Consider the following 20,540-nt stretch of genomic DNA (forward strand, 5'->3'; position numbering starts at 1 on the left):
TTGGTTCAGTCAGGGGAGGCATTTAGGTGAGGAAGAAGAGTGTTGATCCATAAAGGTCAGTGAGGTCATGTAAATGCTACTTCAGCTGTCAGATACAGAGATTAAAAAAATGTGCATGAATCATGCATGATTTTCATTTACACCCATCATCTTCAACACTGGGTACAACGGGGTTGACTTGGTTTCTTCACGTATCGCCTTCAGTGCAATTAAAGGCCTGTTAGAGGTAGTGTTGGATGCTGCATGACAATTCTGTACGCAAGACCTTCCAGCTCCCTTGGCTCATGTTCACACATCATAAACTAGTTTGAAGCATTTGTGATTAAAGTGGTTAAATTCTAGAAATCATCTTTAGTCAAAACACGGCTAATGCTTTACTGATGTAAAGAAAGGCACTGACAAAATGATTAGCTTAAAGTAAAATCACAGGCCAAAATAAACTGAATAAGTATATCATGAAATAATTAATTAAATATGTGGAAAATTATTAAAATAGGGAACAATTAGTTTGTTTAATATGCAAATAATTATTGCATATCAATTAATTTCATTTAAAACATTTAAGAGATTGTTTATTTTTATTTCAAATTTTATTTAATTAATGACGCATTAACTATTTAATAATATATTTAATCCATTTTGTCACTCGTGGCCCTCCATAGAGCTCATCCTTAATGTCTTGCTAAATTATGTGCTGTGGGGGAAAATTCCGACTGGATAGGGTTTATTTTATTTTATTTTATTTTATTTTATTTTATTTGTGTCGCGCTTTTTAGAGGGGAAATGAAACGGGGACACCCATGCCCTCGCTGAGATTTTAAAAAAATTATTTACAGTTACGCAGCACTGCAATGCGTCATGACGTCAAACGTTACGCACAACTGCAGCCGAACCAAACAGGAAGTAGTGCGAGAGCGGCTGCTGAAAATGTTTACGTTCAGTTTAACGTTCGTACGACAGTAAGTAGTAATTTAGCGGCTTAATTGTTGTTTCATACTTTCACCTGACTTGAAGATGAGTGATTTGCTGATGTTGGTGTCTCCTATAGAGCCTGCGTGTCCTGTCAGGTGTTGCAGCATGCTGTGTGGCTACATGTGTGCCTGTGCGGCTGACTTTGAGCAATAGGAGACTTAGGCACCTTTAACGTTTGTGCTCTGTTTTAGTTTTTTTTGAGGAGATGTTTATATGAGTCGTCTGACTCGGATTTGTTGTTTTGTATCTACACAGTGGGGAAACGCAGTACAACAGGGAAAAGCTGCTGCAAGGTGATTCACGTTATAACAACAGATGTAATCACGTGTTTACCTTTCACATCTAACTGCACCTGTGTGTTTGGACGGTCTGTAATTTGTGATCTCAGGTCAAGGTGTGGACACGCTGCTGTCAGAGACAGGTGTGCAGCAGGCTGAGGCAGCAGGACAATACCTAAAAGACATCGCGTTTACCAAAGTGTTTGTCAGTAACCTGCAACGAGCTGTACAGGTGAGGCACTCAGGTGCACTTTTTGGGGCACCATGGGAGGAAAATGACTGTGACAGAGGTGGCACATATCTTGCTGTAGAGATGACATCAATGAAAAATAGTCCAACACTTTAGCTCCTTTTACTGATCTATTTACCATTAACTTTTAATCCACTTTGATCATTTTAACATGGCTCACAGTATTTATTTATAGCACTTTTTAAAATATAAGCCTATATTCTTTATGCAAAGAATCAAATGGATAAGAAGCAGATTTTATTACAGCAGCATAATGTTTATAGTTTAATCCATCAGCAGGTTATGGTATGAAATAGAAACTGTTCATTGACATCAATCTGTGACAGGTATGTTGAATTTTTTTTTAAGATGTTTGGATGGTGTGAATTTTTCGATGGAGTTATCATCTTTCCTTTTGTAACGGCTAAAGGAAGCACTGAAGCACCTTTGCTTAGCTTTTATTAAGGTTGCCAAACAGATATATCCAGGTCAGTTCACACACTTACAAACCTTATTAGGCAAATTTTACTATTCCACTACAGCACCTGCTTTCCTGCCACTTGCACTGTACTTTAAAATATTGCTGCTAGAATTATTGCAAAGCAAACAGTCCCACAGCATAGTGATATGCTGTGTTTGTTGTGCTGTTGCATTATGGCCAAAAATCTCCACATTGGTGTCATCTTTGGTTTGTTCCGATGTAACTTTTTATAGAGAGGCGCCTTTTCCCCTCACTTGTTCAGTCTTTTTTCAATTTACCGCCATGAACTTTAACCTTTAACATGCTAAGTGAGGCCCGTAGAGTCTGAGATGTAGCTCCTGGTTTTTTTTGGGGGGGGTTTGCGGTTTCTCTGAGCATTGCATGGTCTGATTTTGGGGTGACTTTGCTGGGACGTCCACTCCTGGGAAGATTAACGCTGAACCAGCAACCTGCCAAAACTTGTGCTTTTGTACAGGAGAAGCATAGAAGCACCTGGCTTCTACTTACCATGTTAATTCATTTGGGACCAGTAAGGTTGTTTTTAGGGTGTATTGTCTTTCTTAAGACTGTAACTGGCACTGCTCAAGATTCAGGGGACACCAATGGATTGATTTCTTGACACAGGCAGCTATTCACGTTCCAAATAACTGGGATCTTTTGCAGATTCTAAGTCCTGCTGTGAAAATGAACCATTGTCTCCATAATGCTTATCAGCAGACACAAGCACGGAGTGCTCTGAAATCTCCTGGTAGACGCTGCATTGACTTTGGATTTGATAAAACGCAGCGGACCAACCACCACAAAGAAAAGCAGACGCCATGTAAACCCAAATCATCACAAAGTTCAGAAACTTCACACTGGACTTCAAAAACCTTTGATTCTGAGCCTCTGCTCTGCTTCCTCTAGACTCCAGGATCCTGATTTCCAAATGAAATTTATACATTTACTTAACGTTCATAAAGGTTCCAGTTATCTTTCTCCTTAGCTCAAGTAAGACTCCACTGATGTCATATCTGGTTCAGGAGTGCTTGATACTAGGACTGCGACAGTTGCAGCTCCTATCCTGAAAACATCTGTGCGTGCTCGCTCTCAATGCTCTGACACTAGCCTCAGTCCACTTCTCGTGAAGTCCATAAATGGATGTTTTCTTGACAATCCACTCATGAATGTAGTCTTGTAGTTTGTTGCTTTTGTACCTTTTCCTACCATGCTTTTCTCCTCCACTCAACTTGACATAAACATGCTTCAGTACAGCACTCTGATCAGACAGCAGTGACCTCCATGTGGAGGCTGTCATAGGTTATCATCTGGCCAACTGCCACTTCAGCGGTTTTCCTCACAGTTAAGGTAACTACAAAGCTGTAATAACTGATGTGAACAGTTACATGACTAAGTGATGCCACACGTACTTCCCATCAGCATCAAATGTTTAACTAATGAAATGTCATCTGGTTATGGAGAAATACAACACAGGATCTGTAGAAATGGCTATACTGAGATTCATGTCTTTTTCATTAACAGTGTATGAGTGACTGATTGTGTTTCCTTCTTCAGACAGCAGAGATAATTCTGAGGAACAACAGTCATTGCTCTGGCATGGAAATGGTTTTGGAGCCGCTACTCAGAGAGCGAGTAAGATCTGTTTACGTTCTGCTGCTTCCACATGTTAAAGTGTTACACATAGCTGTACGGGAGCCCTAAACTGGGGCTCTTTGTGTTGGCACAGGGTTTTGGTGTCGCTGAAGGGCGTCACAAAGAGTATTTGAAGAACATGGCGAATGCTGCAGGCCAGTCGTGCCGTGACTACACACCACCGGGAGGAGAGACTTTAGATCAGGTTAGTCCAAACAGCTGGCCTAAAGACCATTACTTGTACAACAGTGCCATGCAGTGGTCATTTTAGGACATTGCAGGTTAAGTAATCCCTTCTGTTTCCAAACTGATCTTTTATAAAGCTTCTTCTTCAGACCAGGGTAATGTAGAAAAGAATGTAGAAAGACTGTTTTGACATTTTACATTCAGAATTTCCATTTAACTCCCTTTGTATAAGCCTCAGTGTTGTGGGTGTTGGGTCAGAGCCTATACTGGGACTCTTACTGGGGTATAAAAGAGACCAGTGTTAAGCAACATCTGTGGTTTTTCTATTGCTGCGTCTTCCTCCACTCAAATTCACACACTACCCTAATTGACTTTTTTGGGTGGTTATTTTACCCCTTTGTTAGTTTAAGTGCTCACAGGATGGGAGGGTAGAGAGTTTAATGAACATCCCTAACTCAACTTAAAATAGTAGACACTTAAATTTTCTCCTACACTTTAAAGGTAAACTTATCAACACACAAATTTATCCTCTAATTTCTCTCAAAGTTGTCCTCTTTTTGGAGGTTTAAATAATTTCTTGATCAATCAGTTGTTATTCATATTGAAATGAATGAAATAAGTGAAATTCTTGTACAGGGTGGGCCATTTATATGTATACACTGTAATAACATGGGAATGGTTGGTGATATTAAAGTCCTGTTTGTGGCGTATTAGTATATGTGAGGGGGCAAACTCCTCAAGATGGGTGGTGACCATGGTGGCTATTTAGAAGTCTGCCATCTTGGATACAACTTTTGTTTTTCCAATAGGAAGAGGGCCATGTGACACATCAAACTTATTGGTGATGTCACAAGGAAAACAATGGTGTGCTTGGTGCTCTAATATCGCCAACCATTCCCACGTTATTACGGTGCATCCATATAAAAGGCCCACCCTGTATTTTCTCTGACCAGCAGTCTAGAGCTTTTCAGGGGCCATTTTCATACATTAACCTAAAATTTATAGAGGACCGAAATGGCAACATCAGAAATTGAGTTAATGATAACGGAGTTACTATTTTTTTCTGTTCTATTTATCTACCTTTGTCTTAATTTTCTAATTTATTTACTTTTGATTTAATTATTCATCCCCTTCAGTTATTTTTAGCTCATCCAATTGTAGAACTGATGAGCTTATCCCACAACTGTCCTGCTCTCTTACTATAGTATTTGGTCAGATTTTGGTGAAATGAACATGATCACCTAATTGGTCTTCAGCATAACTGTCCTTAAGGTTGAGGTCACATTTGTTGTTTTATGGGCAGTAACCTGTGAATGTGGTGGATGCATTTATTTCTGTTTCTTCATTCTCACTTTTTTCTATTCTTATGCTTTTCTGCTTCAGCATGAAAATGAGGGAGGCATCATTTAAAGTCTGTAATGACTTCTGTTTAAGCGTGGCTGGGTTTATAGAGAATGGCTGAACAAGAAATAAATATGTTTGAGGGCAAACTAGAAAGGATGAATGAATGAATCCATAAAAAAAATGTGAGTTCATGCTTTATACTGAGTTGAATTTAAGAACTTCCACAGACAAAGTTGGACTAGATTGATTGATAAATCAGTAGATAAATATATTATATTTTCTGCATAAACTCAGTTTGAGTTGGATAAATCAAAGTCTGACTTTTTAAACCAAAGATGAAAAAAGCAAATCTCTCCAGTGGAAATGCTGCAGTGATCAAATTTTTTTTTGGCCTTTTGGTTGAAGGTTGTTTTTTTGTTTTTTGTTTTTGTTTTTTTTTTTAATCTAGTATTCACAGCAGCTCTGATGTTTTAATATACAGTAGGTACGAGGACTGAAAATTACATGGAAAAACGAATGGCTCTCTGAGCTTCCCTGTCATGTTGCTTTCAGGTGAAGCTTCGATTCAAAAAATTCCTCAAAGCTCTTTTCAAGCAAATGCTGGATGAGCACCTCTCATCAGGACCGGCTGCCTCTTCAGGAGCTTCAGCATCTGGAGATGTCGCCCAGGGGACCGCGGCCGTTGCCTCCAACACCCCCCCCTGCTGCTCAGCTGATGACGGCCTTCAGGGCGTGCTTGTCCACACTCTAGTGGTGAGCCACGGCGCTTACATTCGTGTGGCCATCTGGCACCTTGTGGAGGACTTAAATTGCGCTCTACCTGCAGGGGCGAAAATGCAGCAAGTGTTTTCACCCTGTCCGAACACGGGCATCAGCCGCTTCATTCTCACTCTGAGTGAGTCTGAGTCTGGGCCGGTCCTCTCCGCTGCTCGCTGTGTTTTTACCAACAGGAAGGACCACCTGGAGAACCTCGCAGATGGTGAATAGCACAAAAGAAAATAAAGAGGTAGATGTTCTCTGCTTGTGTGTGTATATGTACACACTATCTGATGGATGATGGAACTATTATAAGCACTAATCTAGCACAGGTAACTGAAGGCTACGTTGCACAGGGTAATTCATGTTTTCTCAGTCGCTGTGTTTCACTGTGGATCAACGCTCAGATTCGGTGTACAGTTCTGTTTCATCATGAAACCATGTCTGTCCAGCTGTAGGCCAGTAAGGTGACCTTTCATATTTAAATTGTTTAAAAACTGATCATTAAATTGCCTCTTTTATTGTGTTACACCAAAGTTTGAAGTATTTAATGTATTGTGGCATTTCCTGTGTGGCAGTTGTGCTGCTGCTCATTTTATTGTGTGCAATATTTCGTGAGAGCACTGATACTTTGAGTTTGTGTTTAACATTTCATACAATCACAAGTAATGAGGGAAAAAACAAGTTGCACAAATCACAGAATGCTGTGAAATTACTTGCAAGACATTTGTGGATGTATTGTCTTTTTTTCTGGGTGCTACATATTCATAAGATCTTTTTATGTTGTCTGACATCATTTTATCTCCAATAAATGGCTGATGCAGCTCATGATGACCTCAATCAATAAACCATGGTCTGATTTATTCCCAATAGCTGTGTATAACTGAAAAACTGATGAAAACCAATTTAACACAAAGGCATGTGTTATGAATAGAGCAGAAGAGCATCTCTTAATGGGCTACAGCAGTAGAAGACCACACTCCAGTTCAGAACAGGATACTGAGGCTACAATTTTCACAGTTCACCAAAATGAGACCAGACAAGATTGGAGTCATCTGGTCTGATGAGTCCATTTCTGCTGCCACATTCAGATGGTGGGATCAGAATTTGATGAGAACGGCATGAAAGCATTGATCCATCTTGGCTTCTATCAACATTCAGGCTGGTGTAGGGTTAATAGTCACCCTACATGAGTAATTTTGCTGATCATCCGTTTATGAACACGGCATCTACTGATGGCTGCTTCCAGCAGGAAAACAAAGCATGTTTAGAGATATCATTCAAGCTAATGCTAATGCTAAAAGTTAGTGCACTGGATTTTATAATGTTAGAATAATGAATAGGGGGAGTGTTATGTTTTTGGGAAACTTGTCGTATTTGAGGGCAGACACAAACGGCTGCTGTTGTTGTTTGCATTGAAGGATTTGTTGGCATTACTGGTGCTACATCCTCTGCTACGGTTACGGTGCTAAGTCAGCATTTTCAATTTCTTTTGAATCCATGTTGGATGTCTTTAAGTGCTGATGGGAGATCAGTTTTGCTGCTTCCACCTATTTTTAATATCCTGTTGTGAGTCTCTCGGTAGGTCAAAGTAACAGATATCCTTAAAAAAAACAACAACTTGCAAACTCTGACAGGGCGTCATGGATACCACTCTCATGCAGTTTCAGTTTATTCACAAATATATTAAAATACAAATTCCAGCATAATGATATATAAAATAGGTATTTGTGAAATGGAACTCCCCCAAAACTGTTTACGGCTTTTAAAAAGAAGTCCAAATGTCACATTATACACACCAAATACAACATGGAAATTCTTAACATACGTGATCATACTAACCTAAATCACTACAGGGATCCTAACATATAAATTACATCCAATACATCTACAGTATGAACCTCATATAGAGAGCTATTACAGTTTTTAAAAGCTCATTGCCACTCAGCATTCAAAATCAAGCATAATTTAGTAGCAACTGTTGGATTAGAGTCTGTGTGAAGGAAGAAAAAGACATGTTTAAAGTGCTTTGAAGCTCCCCCCAAAATTCTGGACCTCTTGAGGTCACACTAACACATCTACATTTAAGTTTTCTTTCCCCTGAGAAGTTTTTTTTTCTTGGTAGAGCTCACAAAGTCTTATGTTGACTCTAAATGTACAAGCATCATGAAAAATGTCACATTCAGTTAACTTCAGAAGCCTGAAAAGAAGATCTATAATCTCTCAAGATATGTGGGATAAGCATTGCACCATCTAACATTGCTTTACCTTAAGTGAGGTACAAACAAAGACTGGTCGATGGTCAGTAGTGCTTCACATGAAAGAAAATGGCTAGTTTTATAAATAAGCTAACATATTTGGATAATTTCTTCTTGATTAGATCATCAGTCTTGCATATTACATTTGCAGCTTTGCTTCAAAGATTATAAAAGAGTTAAACTGTTGTTTGCTGTTATCTAAAGTAACTGAACTTAATCAACACATATGGTATGAAAAATACCTTTAAAGTAAAACATTAACAGATTTACCAAAAAGAGAGCGCACAAAAACAACTCACAAACACAGAACGTATTTTCTTTTATTACTTTATTTTGTCCCAAATTCAAGCAACACTCCATCCAAGACCCCAGCTCATACATTCAAAGACAAACCAAGTTTCCCTTTATGTACATTTGAACTGTCTCACAAATAAATAAAACGAAGGAATGGATTTAAATAAATAAATACTCTCTGGGACTGTTTTTTGTGTTTGCTGGTGGCGCCCAGCACCTGTAAAAGTCACATAACTGGAGTTAGGAGTTGACATCTGTAAAGGTTATTTACCCTGTACATATATTCCTTCAAGTCATGTATTAAAGACTGGTGGAGGATACACAAATGAGTGATGGCAGTGAAAAGTTGTGGGATTTCCCTGTTTAATTCCAATTTAAGAAGTTAAAAACTGCACAGGACTTTCAAATATTTAATCTTAACCTACCAAATAAAAACTTTATAGTATGTTCGTCATATATATATCGCTTTCTTTTTGTTTTAAACCATTAAATGGTGCCTTCAGTATTCTAGATGCAGGCTAAGTTGAGCTTCTATCATGGGAAAAAACATCAGTGTCACTTTTGAAATGTGGGTTTCTCAGATCAGCTGTAAAAACCTCATTGAGAAGAAACCACAAAATCAAAGATTGCGCACACATGTACACTGATTTGGGGGTAATTAATTTGAAGGGCTCTGGTGATTTTGTGAGAGAAACCAAATAATATTCCGAAAGAAATCCTGATCAATGCTCAGCGTGAGAGCATGCCAGCTGGAACATCTGGACACCTAAGATATTATTTTAAAAGTGAATACAGGTTAAAACACACGTCCCTCGACTTAAAATCTATATTTACAACTGCGTGAAAACTAAATTAAAAGGAAAGAGAAGGCTGCAGGCGCAGGTGAATTTAAAGACAATATAAATTGTGCAAAAAGAGTTGCAAGTCAAGTTTGTACATTCAGTGTATAAACACACTGCATTGCTGAATGATTCGTGACTAAAAAAGTTTTTAAGTCAGTGTGAAAAAGAGGGAACGACCTTATTGTTCTGCTTTCATTTTTCCATGAAGTCTCATGTTAATATTTTTTCTCTTGTATGATCTAAACTAAAATGTTAAACTATAGACTCACATAGACTAACTGAAGGCTACCGTGGTCTTTCTCAGCCAACTGTCCCGGCGCTCCGGGGGCTGGCCGGGTTGGAGAAGTGCACGTTCCAGGGGTCTTGGCTGGATGGAGCCGCGAGTTTCTCCCGGGACACGTTGCGTCCGTCATCCCCGACCTCTGTTTCTATTTCCGTCTCAATTTCCACCTCCCTTTCCTCCAGCTCCTCGGGCACGGCCTGGGAGTCCGAACCCTCTTCTGTCTGCCCTCGGTTTCTCTTCTCCCTGTGCAGCAGGAGGCGCTCCAGTGGTACGGTGTTTTTCCTGGGCAAGAAGAGGGAGGTCTGCGGCAGGTTCTGACCCGCCGAGTACACCTGTCGGGAGCCCTCCAGGTTGAACAAGATGCCGGTCCGGCTGGAGTAGTACACGTCCCGGTTGTTCTCCAGGAGCTTGTGGTTGAACAGACAGTCATCCCGAAGGCAGACAGGCTGGAAAAGAGAGAGGTGAGAGGGGCAAAATGAAACAAACGGAAATAACCAACCAAATCTTTCTTTGATGCATGCCATGAAATAAATATTTTTTTGTTTTTAAAAAACTGTTTAAATTAAAAATAAATAAATAAATAAATAAATAAATAAATAAATAAATAAAAATCCCCGTTTAGAAATAAATCGGATCGCATGGAAAACAAAAGTGTTTTGCGGGATTATTAAATATAAAATACACGAAAAACAAACCACACACACAAAAAAACCTCTCACATTAATTACTTCATAGCTCAGAGAAATACAAATAACTCGCTGTTTAGTCAAAGAAACGGTGAAAAACAAATGTGGACTATTGTTTGCATTATTTTGTGCAGAAAAACGTCATAAAAACCATAAATGTAATAAAAGTAACTGAAGGTTTGAGGTCTGAGTTTATTGACAGTGACCTTTATCGATGAATGAATATTTATTTTAGACACACTGTGCGTAAAAACTAAGTAGCACAAGGTTCCGACGAAATGCGTGGGGTCGATTAAATCACAAATAAACACTGAGTGAATTCAAATTAATTATTTGCTTACAGAGCTGAACGGGTTGCCCTCCAGGTCCATGCACAGGTAACGGCTGCTTTTGACGCCGAGGATGGCGATACGATCTCTTGCTTCAGATTTCAGTAGAATCACACCTGCAGGAGGAGAAAGGAATAATAATCATACGAGAATACAGACTTTCATTATACTACAGCATAAATATTAGAGTTATCTTACTATAGGTGCTCCTGGACGTAGTTTTGCGCACACTCCCATCTAATCTGATCTCCAAGTAGAAGTTATTGAGGTCTGTGGATGTCTGCAGGTGGACGTATCTCCTTGGGTTCCCCCAGGTGGATCCAACCAGAGGTGATGGGTTCGGGACCGTATCCCCGAGAGGAAATCCCTGCAAGACAGCGAGAAAGAGCGCCAGCACGGTGTCTCTCATCCCCATTCGCCTGTTGACCTCCATTCTGGTTCAAACTTCGAGCTCCTGGAAGTTTTCAGATGCTCTGTTGTCGCAAAGTTTGGAGACAGTTCCTATTTAAAGCCCCCCGAGCGCCACTCCTGCTCACATCCTTTGGGTAAAAAAAAGGAAAAAAAAAAAAAAAAAACGAAACTCGCCCCCAAAGCAGATGTGCGGGTTTGCTGCAGCGGAAGGGCCACTTCCACCTCTGTCTGTTTACACCGATGCTGCTGGTCAAACAACAGAACTCTTATTTTTGGTTAGTCTTGACTCATCCACCTTAAATTAGACCTGTTACCAAATAATTCCTGCTTTAGTTTGGTGTAAAACGATGTACAGGGTAAATTAAAAGGAAAAAAACCCCGGAACTTACATTTTATTTTTAATCAAACCAGACACGGGTCATAGTATAATTTAACTGATTATAATTAAGACGTACATTTTAAATTAAATAGCTTATTATATATATTTAACAGAACCGGTTAACCACGGTGGACTAGACTTGTGTGCTGGTTCAGTTTGCCTTTGCGCACCTGCAGAGCTCAACAGTCCCTGTGTTTGACCAGCAGAGGGAGACACTTCCTTATATAGAGCAGAGAAACGAAAGTCTGATAGCAAGACTGTGACAGAATAGTTTCCCCAGAACATCACTCTAAAGTAAACTCACGCTTCAGTTTTGTGAAAATCAGGACCATTAAGTGCAGCCAAATAGTTAAAAAAAAATTAACAGAAATGTTAAATACCAGTGGTGGAAAGTAAGCTTATTCATTCTGTACAGCCAACAAGCCTTTAGATTTAACATGTGGCCTTCAGAGGAGGCCTGACTCCTACACTTGGACCTGCTGTATGAATTACTACACTCTAAGGCAGATGTTTGTCTGGGGTTGAAAAGTGTATTATAGTTGAATTGCCTCAATTGTGCATTGTTTCCAATGGCCAGCAGGGGGCGACTCTTTAGACTGCAAAAAGGTGTGGAAGTCATCTAGAAAATACTGCTCACTTGCAGGGAAGAGGATTAGCGCATTTTTATAGTAGTATTTTTAATGAACTTTTTGTGATTATTATAGAAAAGTAAGAATTCTGGAAGAAATTTTTACAACTAATTCTGGCAACAATAACGTCTGAATTCTGATTAAATCAGAATACTGAGGAAAAAGGTCTATGCGAAAATATTGTTTCCCTCACAACCAACAGGCATGCTATATATATATATATTTAACTTCTGTTCACTTCACTTTCAAGTTTTGTTTTGCTGAATTCACTATGATTTTTTTATGGTTCAACTTAGAGTAACAAAGGAGGATTAGGGAGAGTTTGCTCTACCTTGTGAAAAGTGAGCAGTGACAGTTGATTTTCTTAGTCAGATTCACCTCCAGTTTGTCAGGTAAAAGAGTTTAAAGAGATAAAGAGTTTAACCAGTGCTACACAAAGAATCACACCTTTTCAAGCAGTTTTAAAAAAACCAAAACAAACTTTTATTGGTATCTCAGGAATACAGTAGACTGCTGTGCACAGCACATACGTACAAAAATAAAAGGAAAAAACTTTAATATCCTTACTTAGCATTGTCTGTTTTCAGAAACAAATAACTGAAGTTTGTTTCTTTTCATTTACAGTCATCAGCAAACCAAAACTAAGGCAGAAGGTGAGGTATATGAGAACAGAGGAGAGGAATAGAGAAGGATTTAAAAACAAAACAAAAAAAACAGAGAAAAAGCACACACCCTTAATCAGATTCAGAGCTCAGGCATGCTAAAGTATGTTAATCATTATTTTTTTTAAAAGAAATTCCTCACCTTGACTTAATTAAATTTGACCTATGATAAGAAAATGGAAGAAAAGAAAACAGATAAATCTGGATACATTTCTTTCTTTCTTTTTTTGGTCAAAGCTGATAGGTGAGTGTTTTGCTTTAGACACAAACTTTCCCTCTTTTAGAGATTGTTTTTCATGACCGATATTGTTTGAAAAGTTGCTTCCTTACACTTGTTTCTAATCAAGATGTCCTTGATAAGGGGCTGCCAGAGACTTTGGACATCTTGATTAGGGTGCTGGCTGAGAGAAGTGCTCTTTGCTTTCATGTCTTGCTCAGCTGAAAATACAGATTCACAACGGTTTACTCCCGAGGAGATCAGTGATATGACACGCAGCCTCATCAATGACAACAATGAGCCTTTTTTTCCCCTTTGTTTGTTTTGCTGACATTTTGAGCTACATTTGCTTTGCTGTATATAGCCTTGGCATTTGCAAAAAATGCCCTCAGAGCAGAAACAAGCCATTTAAGATTGGGGAAGAACACTGTTATGATTAAATGAGCAGCGTGGCGTGTTCAAATCTTGGGGTGCAGATGGAGCTCAGCAGCAGCAGCAGCAACAGCAGCAGAGGGCACGCCCTGAGGATGGCTGGGGAGCTGTCCTAAAGGACTGGAGTGCAGCAGGAGAGGTGAGGTGAGGCTTTGCGTGACTCTGCTCCCCACATACTGCATTAACTCTGCAGATGTCCCCTCCACAGAAATATCCCTACATGACTATTTAGAAAGGGGAGTTGACAGCAAGTTGCAGGGCTGTATTTTAAAGAGGTGGTGCTCTAGTTTCATAGGATGTAGTGCTGTTTCAGAAAATACTGCAGGTAAAAGGAACTATTAGAAATATGTTTTTGAGGGCTTAAGACAGTCCGACCCATATAGAAGACCACCCTGGTCATTGGGGTCGGGGTCCGTAACTCTGACCTTGAACTAAAAAAGGCTGAAAGGAGAGGAGGAAGCTCCTGGGTTACAGCTGGAATCCCAAGGTCTCTTGCTATAGCAAGTAAGCTGTGGGGTGAGGGACAGGCAGAGGTGGGAGGGTGGGATAGAGCTCAGGTATGTGGAAAGCTGCCTGTCATCCTGGCAGATCTGCATTCCTGCAGCAGGTTTGAAGAACAACAAAGACAGCAGGCCAGCTCTGTCACATACGTCTTTCCTGGATTTAAATAGTCCTGTTTCCTCTGTCACAGGCACAGACAGAGGCAGATGATCAAGCGTTCGTCAGTTCTGTTTTGTTTGTTTTTTTGTTTTTTTAAAGTAAACAGCTGCAGAAAGTACAGGGGTGAATGTACTTGGGAAAACTCTCAGGAATTCTCAGAATGAGGCAAGAGAAACATCTTTGGAATATATAACAAGATATTTGTGCACACTAACAGCGGGTCTGCAAAGCTTAATACACCTCTAATAAACTTTTCTTATTAAATAATCAGTTTTTGACTAGCTCAGCCATTCAGCTATAGCAAACTAAGATCAAAATCAACAGAAATACAGATGCAGAGTTAAGAAATCTAAGAATGTGGATCCAGTCCTCGAGCTGAACCGCGCTTTAGTCCTTAAAGTCATCTAGAATTGCATTTCAAAACATTTACCTCCAACACCTCACTGCCACTGCAGTGCTGCTGCTGCAGAAAGCAGATTCAAGCAGGGGAATTGCCCCAGGGCATGCACATCCTCTACCAAACTCACTGATGTGAGAAAAAAAAACAAATGTGGAAGCAAAGAGAACATTGAGGCACCATCATCGATGGTCGACTGTGCAGCCTGAACTCTTAACGCCTCATCCAGGCAACTGTAACAAAGCAGCATTGTATGGTTTTTTTTGTTTTTAAAAAAAGAAGAAAGAAAAAAAAGCTCCTGAATTCTTCTTCTTTTACATTTGCCAACTATTTACAAAGTTTTTTTTCATTGGTTTCATGGACAGTAGACATCATTTTCAATAGCAGCTATATCTTTGCCATTCAGAAAAAAAATGAAAATAAATAAATAAAAACCGCATCCCAGTTTACTGTGGGAGCCCTGTCCAAGACTATGTGCTGTAACATTTCTACTGTGCGCTCTATCTGCTCAAATAAAAATTTTCTCCATGCTGGGATAAATACATATTCCACCCTGTTTATATTTCGGCAATCCCACAAAGTCAAGCTCGTGGCCTTGTGCCAGTCTACATGGCTGACGGCTCTCTGGTCTCAACCACAGATTGTTTATTACTTAATCGATCTAATTACAGAAAATAAAATAAACCAGAGATAGTCAACCCCCTCCCCCTCCCCCTTCTGAGGCCCTGTTCGGTGTGTCAGCCCTATTTCTGACTCCAGCGGGTGTCTCTTACATGCAACTTTAAGGGGGCCACAAGTGGGAACACCAAGGCACCTTTAAATCGTGCAGCAAAGGTAGTGAATTTAACCACTGCCAGCTATCGATAATCAAGCGCTTAAAGGTTTGCGGAAAAAATAAATAACAAACTTAGCAGATATTTGAGCAGAACTCCATGCATCCCTTAATCGAGTAAAGTGGTTCTTTGAGGTAACAAAAAGTATTCATTTCACTCTCCAAAAGCACAGAATACAGCTCATCCTCCATCTCAACAAAAAACAAAAGGAAGTGACATTTAGTTTAGTTGCAGCAAGCACCAAGGTAAAGTGGGACAGGCAAAGTCTTCAACTTTCCCCTGTCCATAAAAACAATAAGCAGCACAGTATGGCATACATATACAAAGATAACTATCCAAATATACATATATATATATATCTATATATATATATCTATATATCAGAATAAATATTTGTCTTTTCTTTTGCAGTCCATGGGTGTGTATATCATTACTATGCATTTCTATATTACCTGGAGGAACATCCACATGTGCAAATTGTTAAGTTATTGCCAGTTTGTCTCATAGTCGTGGGAGGAAATGTGTGACAGTCATGGCGGTGGTGGCCTTGTTGCCTCTCTTTACACGGCCATGCTTGCTGAGGGCGATGTAGAAGCCCTTGTAAACAAAAGACTCATAGGCGTTGTAGTTGTTGGGCAGCAAAGTCTCCTTGAACTTGCACTCGTCCTTGAAGACTCTCTAGAAAAAGAGAGAAGGACAGAGGGGTGGGAGCAGGGAGGGGGTGAGGGGTGTCAGTAAATCTCATGACAGACGCAGTACGAACATCACAACATATGCATGGTTTCCACATGACCTCTGCTTTGGAAAACAGCCTGCCTTAGACAGCATGCTTTGAGGGAAACAGGAGGAGCAGGCATGCTGTTGCAAAAGAAATGCCCTTTTCAAATGCAGACACCGGCCTCCTGCTTTTACTGCTAAACTCATAAAAAAAGTCTCCCGACTGGGTTCACATCCTAACACTAATCAAAAGGAGAAGTGAACGAGCTGCAATCAAAGGCTGAATAACACAGGAACACATTACAGTGTTTACTAGGACACATTGTATTAGCATAAAAAAACCCTCTTTTGCTACAAGTGCAGATCTGTTGTACATATATATGTGTAGAAAACTCTGTTACATGTAGATATCCTGCTTGGTTAAAGAATTAACATTAAAGCACAGTCAAAGTACGGCAAGTAGAAGCAGTGGTGCTAATTCTGACTTTAATATTGTAATTTTCATCAACTAGTAGTTAGAAGCTGTCATACCATGGAGCAAAAAAGGCTAATACAATATTTTTACTGGCTTTGGCAATTACAGACATATTTTTATATATTATTAATTTCTTTTAAATTAACAAAAGAAACCAAACTTGTCAAAAACCTTGAATACGGACTTAACAATCTAAACAGGGCAAAATTATGACCACAAGTGATAAGTTTGATTTTCATATTCAGCCCAAAGCCCAACACAGCAAACTCTAAATTAAAAATCGAACTATCGTTTCCATTTTCCCTGTGAGATACACGCCAGTCTGAGCTTGCAGAGTCATTGCAGATACACACTATTAGGCATCAGCACTAAGTTGTAAGGTTGGATGGGACTCAGATTTATAAAATGTCCATGCTTCAAGGATTTTTATGAGACATAAACAGCTCAGAACAATATTGTAGAATCCAATTTTAGTGTAAGAAGAGAGACCTGCTGTGATATTTGACATCAACTGTAGCTAAAAATACAGAAATTACACACACACACACACACACACACACACACACACACACACACACACACACACACACACACACTTGCCTTTTATTTGGCATCTAAGGCATTAAACAGCATGTCATAACTGACCTACTTTTACAGACTGGCTATAATTTCCCTGTCATGATTTCACTGAAGATCGTTTGATTGTGCATAGCAGCTTCAGGAAAAATGAGAAAGAGACTCTTACACCAGGAATGTAACTAAGTACATTTACTCAAGTACTGGGGCACTTTAAATGGAAATAATGCACCTTTAGCTCTAGCTGCTTTGCAGGTTAAGCTGAAATATTATCACTGAGTGGGCCGTTCTGCTGCACAGCAACTTCATAAATCACTGTTTCCGATAACAGTTACTTTTGCTGAAATACAACTGTGAGTGTGGCATTTTTACTTGTAATGGAGTACTCTACGTGGCACCACTGCTTCTTTTACTTGAGAACAGGATACTTAAACCACTGACAGATTCTGACACAGCAAAAGATTTGAACATTGAAGCTTTCTTGGACCCTGCTGGGAAGCCCCCCTATCATCGCGGCATATTAATAACACAACAGCGCTCATAAAGTCGTGGATGCAGCAGCTATATGAACTCGTCTTACACTGAACAGGATATGTGTGTATGTGTGTGTGACAAGGAGAGAGAGAGAGAGAAAAGGGGGTGGGGGAGCCTCTGAAGTTGCGCACAAACGTACCGTTCCGTATAACCTTCCCCTGCTGTTCATTGCGACAAACAGCCCACTCCTCACTCCGAACAGGCTGATCACTCCTCGGTCCACGGTGGAGATCTCTATCAGACCTGAACGAAACATACTGTTAGGGAAGCAAAGACACAAGTCACACTGCGACTGGGGGTAAAGTCGAGTAACTGGCCTATGCAGCAGGGATGGGTGTAACCTTGCAGGTGCATTGCGACTGGATGATGCTCTCCCTGCTCAATTAGCCCCTTTGCAGTTATCAGCTATTTGCATGTTCGATGCGAGTGTAGTCGAGAGCGTGCTGAGAGGGACGGGAGGGTGCCCTGCTGTAGGGGACGGAGGGTAAAAATAAGTTAGCGTCTAAACTGGCTCAAGCATTCATGTCATGTTTTTGGTTTGGGAGGATATTTCGCACTGCACGGATGCAAAGCTCAGTACACTGGTTTTGCTTTCGGGAACTTTCAACCATGCCGACACCTCTTATTAAACATCATGCAAGATAAGTGAGCGGTTCTAACTTTTGCACAGCCCTGCGCATAGGGTTACACTCTTTTTCTGGGTCCAGTGCTTTGCCGGATGCAACTCACTGTATTGGTTCTCATTGTGTTCACCGCTTATCCTGCCATCCGGGAGCACCTGCAGGTGAAACCCAATGCCCACGTTGCAGTACAGTCGTCGCACTCTTTTGATGCCCTGCAAATAGTCACTCTCCCAGTTCAGCTCCGATTTCCCCCCAGTTATACCCAAGTAGGAGCGGGAGAAGAGGGTCTCCCACTTCTTTTCCAGTAAAGTCGCATTAGTCCTGCTCGGAATCGGATAAGATGAAACGATTCCCCAGAGAGAAGTCCACAGTACAATAACTGCCAGTAGCGTCCAGTGCGTCCGGGCCCCGCTGGACATACTGTAGTGGCACCTTTGCGCAATGGCCATCCAGTTTACCTTTGGGGCACGTGGTCAAAGTTACCTGCCCTAAAAATGCAACTCTTCTTGATTTCTGTCCTTTGGCATGGTGGTGGTAAAGGTTTATTTTGGGATCAAGATAGATCAAGGCCCCATAGCCCGAGATCTGAGCAGGAGGATTGGGACAGAGCGCGTCGGAGCTTGAATTGGTGCCGGTGGCGATGATCATCTTTCGCCGCTCCGCGCCTCTGATCAGGCAACGCTGGCCGTGGAGGGGGACACCACTCACCGCAAAACCAGCTCACCTTGCCCCCGACTCTCACATCCTAAAATGACATCACTGTGACTTCACCGCTGCACCCCCCATCAAAAAGTAGGAGATGGGAGGAGGAGGAGAAGAGTTACAGGACCCTGGCAGGAGCGGCAGCTCTGATAGGAGTAATGGGGGGTGCTGCACCTTCAAATCAGCGTCAAATAAGCGAGACAGATTGAGAAGAAGAGCATCCTGTGGTGCATTTCAAAATAATAATTAAAAAAACTTCCCTGCATCAGCTTCTCTCCCTGGTTAAAAAAAAAAGCTGCACAGTTATATGCTGTGGCCTTTACAAAAACGCAGTCTAGCTGAATACACAGGATATTTTTTATTACTAAAGTCAAACTTTGAGAAGCTAAAATTATTTCTAATTATCACTAAAATAAGTTTTATAATGCATCGCAGCGAAAATACAAGGTCACAAAAACAGGGGTGGATTCGCCATGTTTGTCATCATCTCGTCTTTATTGTGTTTAAGGTGACAGACGCTTGATAAAAGGCAGTGACAGCAAAAAAAAAAAACCCCACAATCAATGCATTAATCTTGAGTTCATGCATTTAGGCATTATGAATGAAAAAGACATTTTTCCTCTTGGTGTTTTTCTTTAAATTGTCACCCGTAAAAAATGGAGTTGAAAGAAATATGTGAACAGAGGTACTCAGGTTTACTTCTGTTTTTGGATGACTCTGGATATGATTTCAAACACAGAATTGTACTTAAAAGTTCAGTGATTGAGTTTTTAAACGTATGAAGACAGCTTTGATTTATAAGTTGATCATTTTTCAACTAACTGAATACTTGTTTACATTAAGGATCACCAGAAAATGGTAAATAAATAAATAAACATTTCCTAGAACTTATTTTGGTCGTTTATTGTGGTACAAACAACATGCAGTGGGATGTTCATACATTCTTTTCTTATTTTATTATGTCACATAATTTGTGTACATGAAATACTTATAATGACATTCTCAGTAAATACAAGTGAAAATGTTTTGACATTAAAAAACAAAACAAAAACATGCTTTAACTGCAGCAAGCACAAACACTTATGATAGTGTAAATGTTATTAGCAGTTATTTTGTGTTTAGATTTTTTGCTTGATGTGGATCTTTAATGTAGTTTACTGTTTGTGTGGCCCTTTACTGTGCAATGCAAGGGTTATGGGCATTGTTGCAATAGTAATGCTGAGTGATTCTGGCTATTGTATTGAAGACATACTTTTATAGTAATAAACTACTTATAGTACTTAAAGTATGAATACTAAAATTGAAGAACAATGGCAACCAAACAGCTGACAGTATTATACTTTACTGTACACTGTAAAATAACAATTTAATAGTTGTAAATCTAGATGACAGTGCTTACTGTACAGTACAACCCCCCCCCCCAAAAAAAATACATAAATAAAATAAAATTAAAATAAAAGGTTTATATGGAAAATTACAGTAGGATCTTCAAATGTATAACAGCATAAATGACAGTATTATACTTAAAAATGTACATGTCATATAGCAGGGAAATGTAATACTTTTTACAGTCGAATACTACTGTTATACTTTACATGAGGAGTTATAATGGTATGATGGGAAACATACATGTGGCCATATTACAGTGTAAATGCAGGACATTACTATTTGTTTTTACAGCAAATAACTGTTCTACATTACAGTATAAAATTTAAACAGTTAA

General features: G+C 39.8%; 3 protein-coding genes across 4 annotated transcripts; 1 reads left to right on the forward strand and 2 right to left on the reverse strand.

Annotated features, from left to right (window-relative positions):
* The first annotated feature begins 865 nt into the window (after nucleotides 1–865).
* Nucleotides 866–6,716, forward strand: tigarb (TP53 induced glycolysis regulatory phosphatase b). Of its 2 annotated transcripts, XM_082510765.1 has the most exons (7): nucleotides 866–959; nucleotides 1,049–1,102; nucleotides 1,228–1,265; nucleotides 1,361–1,482; nucleotides 3,515–3,592; nucleotides 3,687–3,797; nucleotides 5,675–6,716. In XM_082510765.1, the coding sequence occupies exons 1-7, from the start codon at nucleotides 928–930 to the stop codon at nucleotides 6,107–6,109; spliced, it is 870 nt and encodes a 289-aa protein (XP_082366891.1). In that variant the 5' UTR covers nucleotides 866–927; the 3' UTR covers nucleotides 6,110–6,716. The 2 variants fall into 2 exon arrangements, with proteins under 2 accessions (XP_082366891.1, XP_082366892.1); XM_082510766.1 differs by lacking the exon at nucleotides 1,049–1,102.
* A 2,530-nt stretch (nucleotides 6,717–9,246) lies between these two features.
* Nucleotides 9,247–11,182, reverse strand: fgf23 (fibroblast growth factor 23). The gene is made up of 3 exons (XM_082509800.1): nucleotides 10,769–11,182; nucleotides 10,583–10,686; nucleotides 9,247–10,001 (listed from the first exon to the last, which is right to left on the reverse strand). The coding sequence occupies exons 1-3, from the start codon at nucleotides 11,001–11,003 to the stop codon at nucleotides 9,573–9,575; spliced, it is 768 nt and encodes a 255-aa protein (XP_082365926.1). The 5' UTR covers nucleotides 11,004–11,182; the 3' UTR covers nucleotides 9,247–9,572.
* A 1,276-nt stretch (nucleotides 11,183–12,458) lies between these two features.
* Nucleotides 12,459–19,035, reverse strand: LOC309692738 (fibroblast growth factor 6-like). The gene is made up of 3 exons (XM_082511529.1): nucleotides 18,222–19,035; nucleotides 17,632–17,735; nucleotides 12,459–15,868 (listed from the first exon to the last, which is right to left on the reverse strand). The coding sequence occupies exons 1-3, from the start codon at nucleotides 18,562–18,564 to the stop codon at nucleotides 15,692–15,694; spliced, it is 624 nt and encodes a 207-aa protein (XP_082367655.1). The 5' UTR covers nucleotides 18,565–19,035; the 3' UTR covers nucleotides 12,459–15,691.
* Between the last annotated feature and the right edge of the window lie 1,505 nt (nucleotides 19,036–20,540).

The sequence above is a fragment of the Aulonocara stuartgranti genome (assembly GCF_965226115.1).
Source record: "Aulonocara stuartgranti genome assembly, chromosome: 17".
NCBI classification, from domain to species: Eukaryota; Metazoa; Chordata; class Actinopteri; order Cichliformes; family Cichlidae; genus Aulonocara; species Aulonocara stuartgranti.

What these genes read in the sequence shown, in the direction of transcription:
- tigarb (XM_082510765.1), top strand. Translation starts at nt 928, where the DNA reads ATGTTTACGTTCAGTTTAACGTTCGTACGACA. An exon ending in GTGTGGCTACATGTGTGCCT is followed by an intron (nt 1,103 to 1,227) that starts GTGCGGCTGACT and finishes GTATCTACACAG; the next exon opens with TGGGGAAACGCAGTACAACA. An exon ending in GAGGAGAGACTTTAGATCAG is followed by an intron (nt 3,798 to 5,674) that starts GTTAGTCCAAAC and finishes TGTTGCTTTCAG; the next exon opens with GTGAAGCTTCGATTCAAAAA.
- fgf23 (XM_082509800.1), bottom strand. Translation starts at nt 11,003, where the DNA reads ATGGAGGTCAACAGGCGAATGGGGATGAGAGACACCGTGCTGGCGCTC. An exon ending in TACGTCCAGGAGCACCTATA is followed by an intron (nt 10,687 to 10,768) that starts GTAAGATAACTC and finishes CTCCTCCTGCAG; the next exon opens with GTGTGATTCTACTGAAATCT. An exon ending in AGGGCAACCCGTTCAGCTCT is followed by an intron (nt 10,002 to 10,582) that starts GTAAGCAAATAA and finishes TCTCTTTTCCAG; the next exon opens with CCTGTCTGCCTTCGGGATGA.
- LOC309692738 (XM_082511529.1), bottom strand. Translation starts at nt 18,564, where the DNA reads ATGGCCATTGCGCAAAGGTGCCACTACAGTATGTCCAGCGGGGCCCGG. An exon ending in ACACAATGAGAACCAATACA is followed by an intron (nt 17,736 to 18,221) that starts GTGAGTTGCATC and finishes TGTTTCGTTCAG; the next exon opens with GTCTGATAGAGATCTCCACC. An exon ending in GGGGAAGGTTATACGGAACG is followed by an intron (nt 15,869 to 17,631) that starts GTACGTTTGTGC and finishes CTCTTTTTCTAG; the next exon opens with AGAGTCTTCAAGGACGAGTG.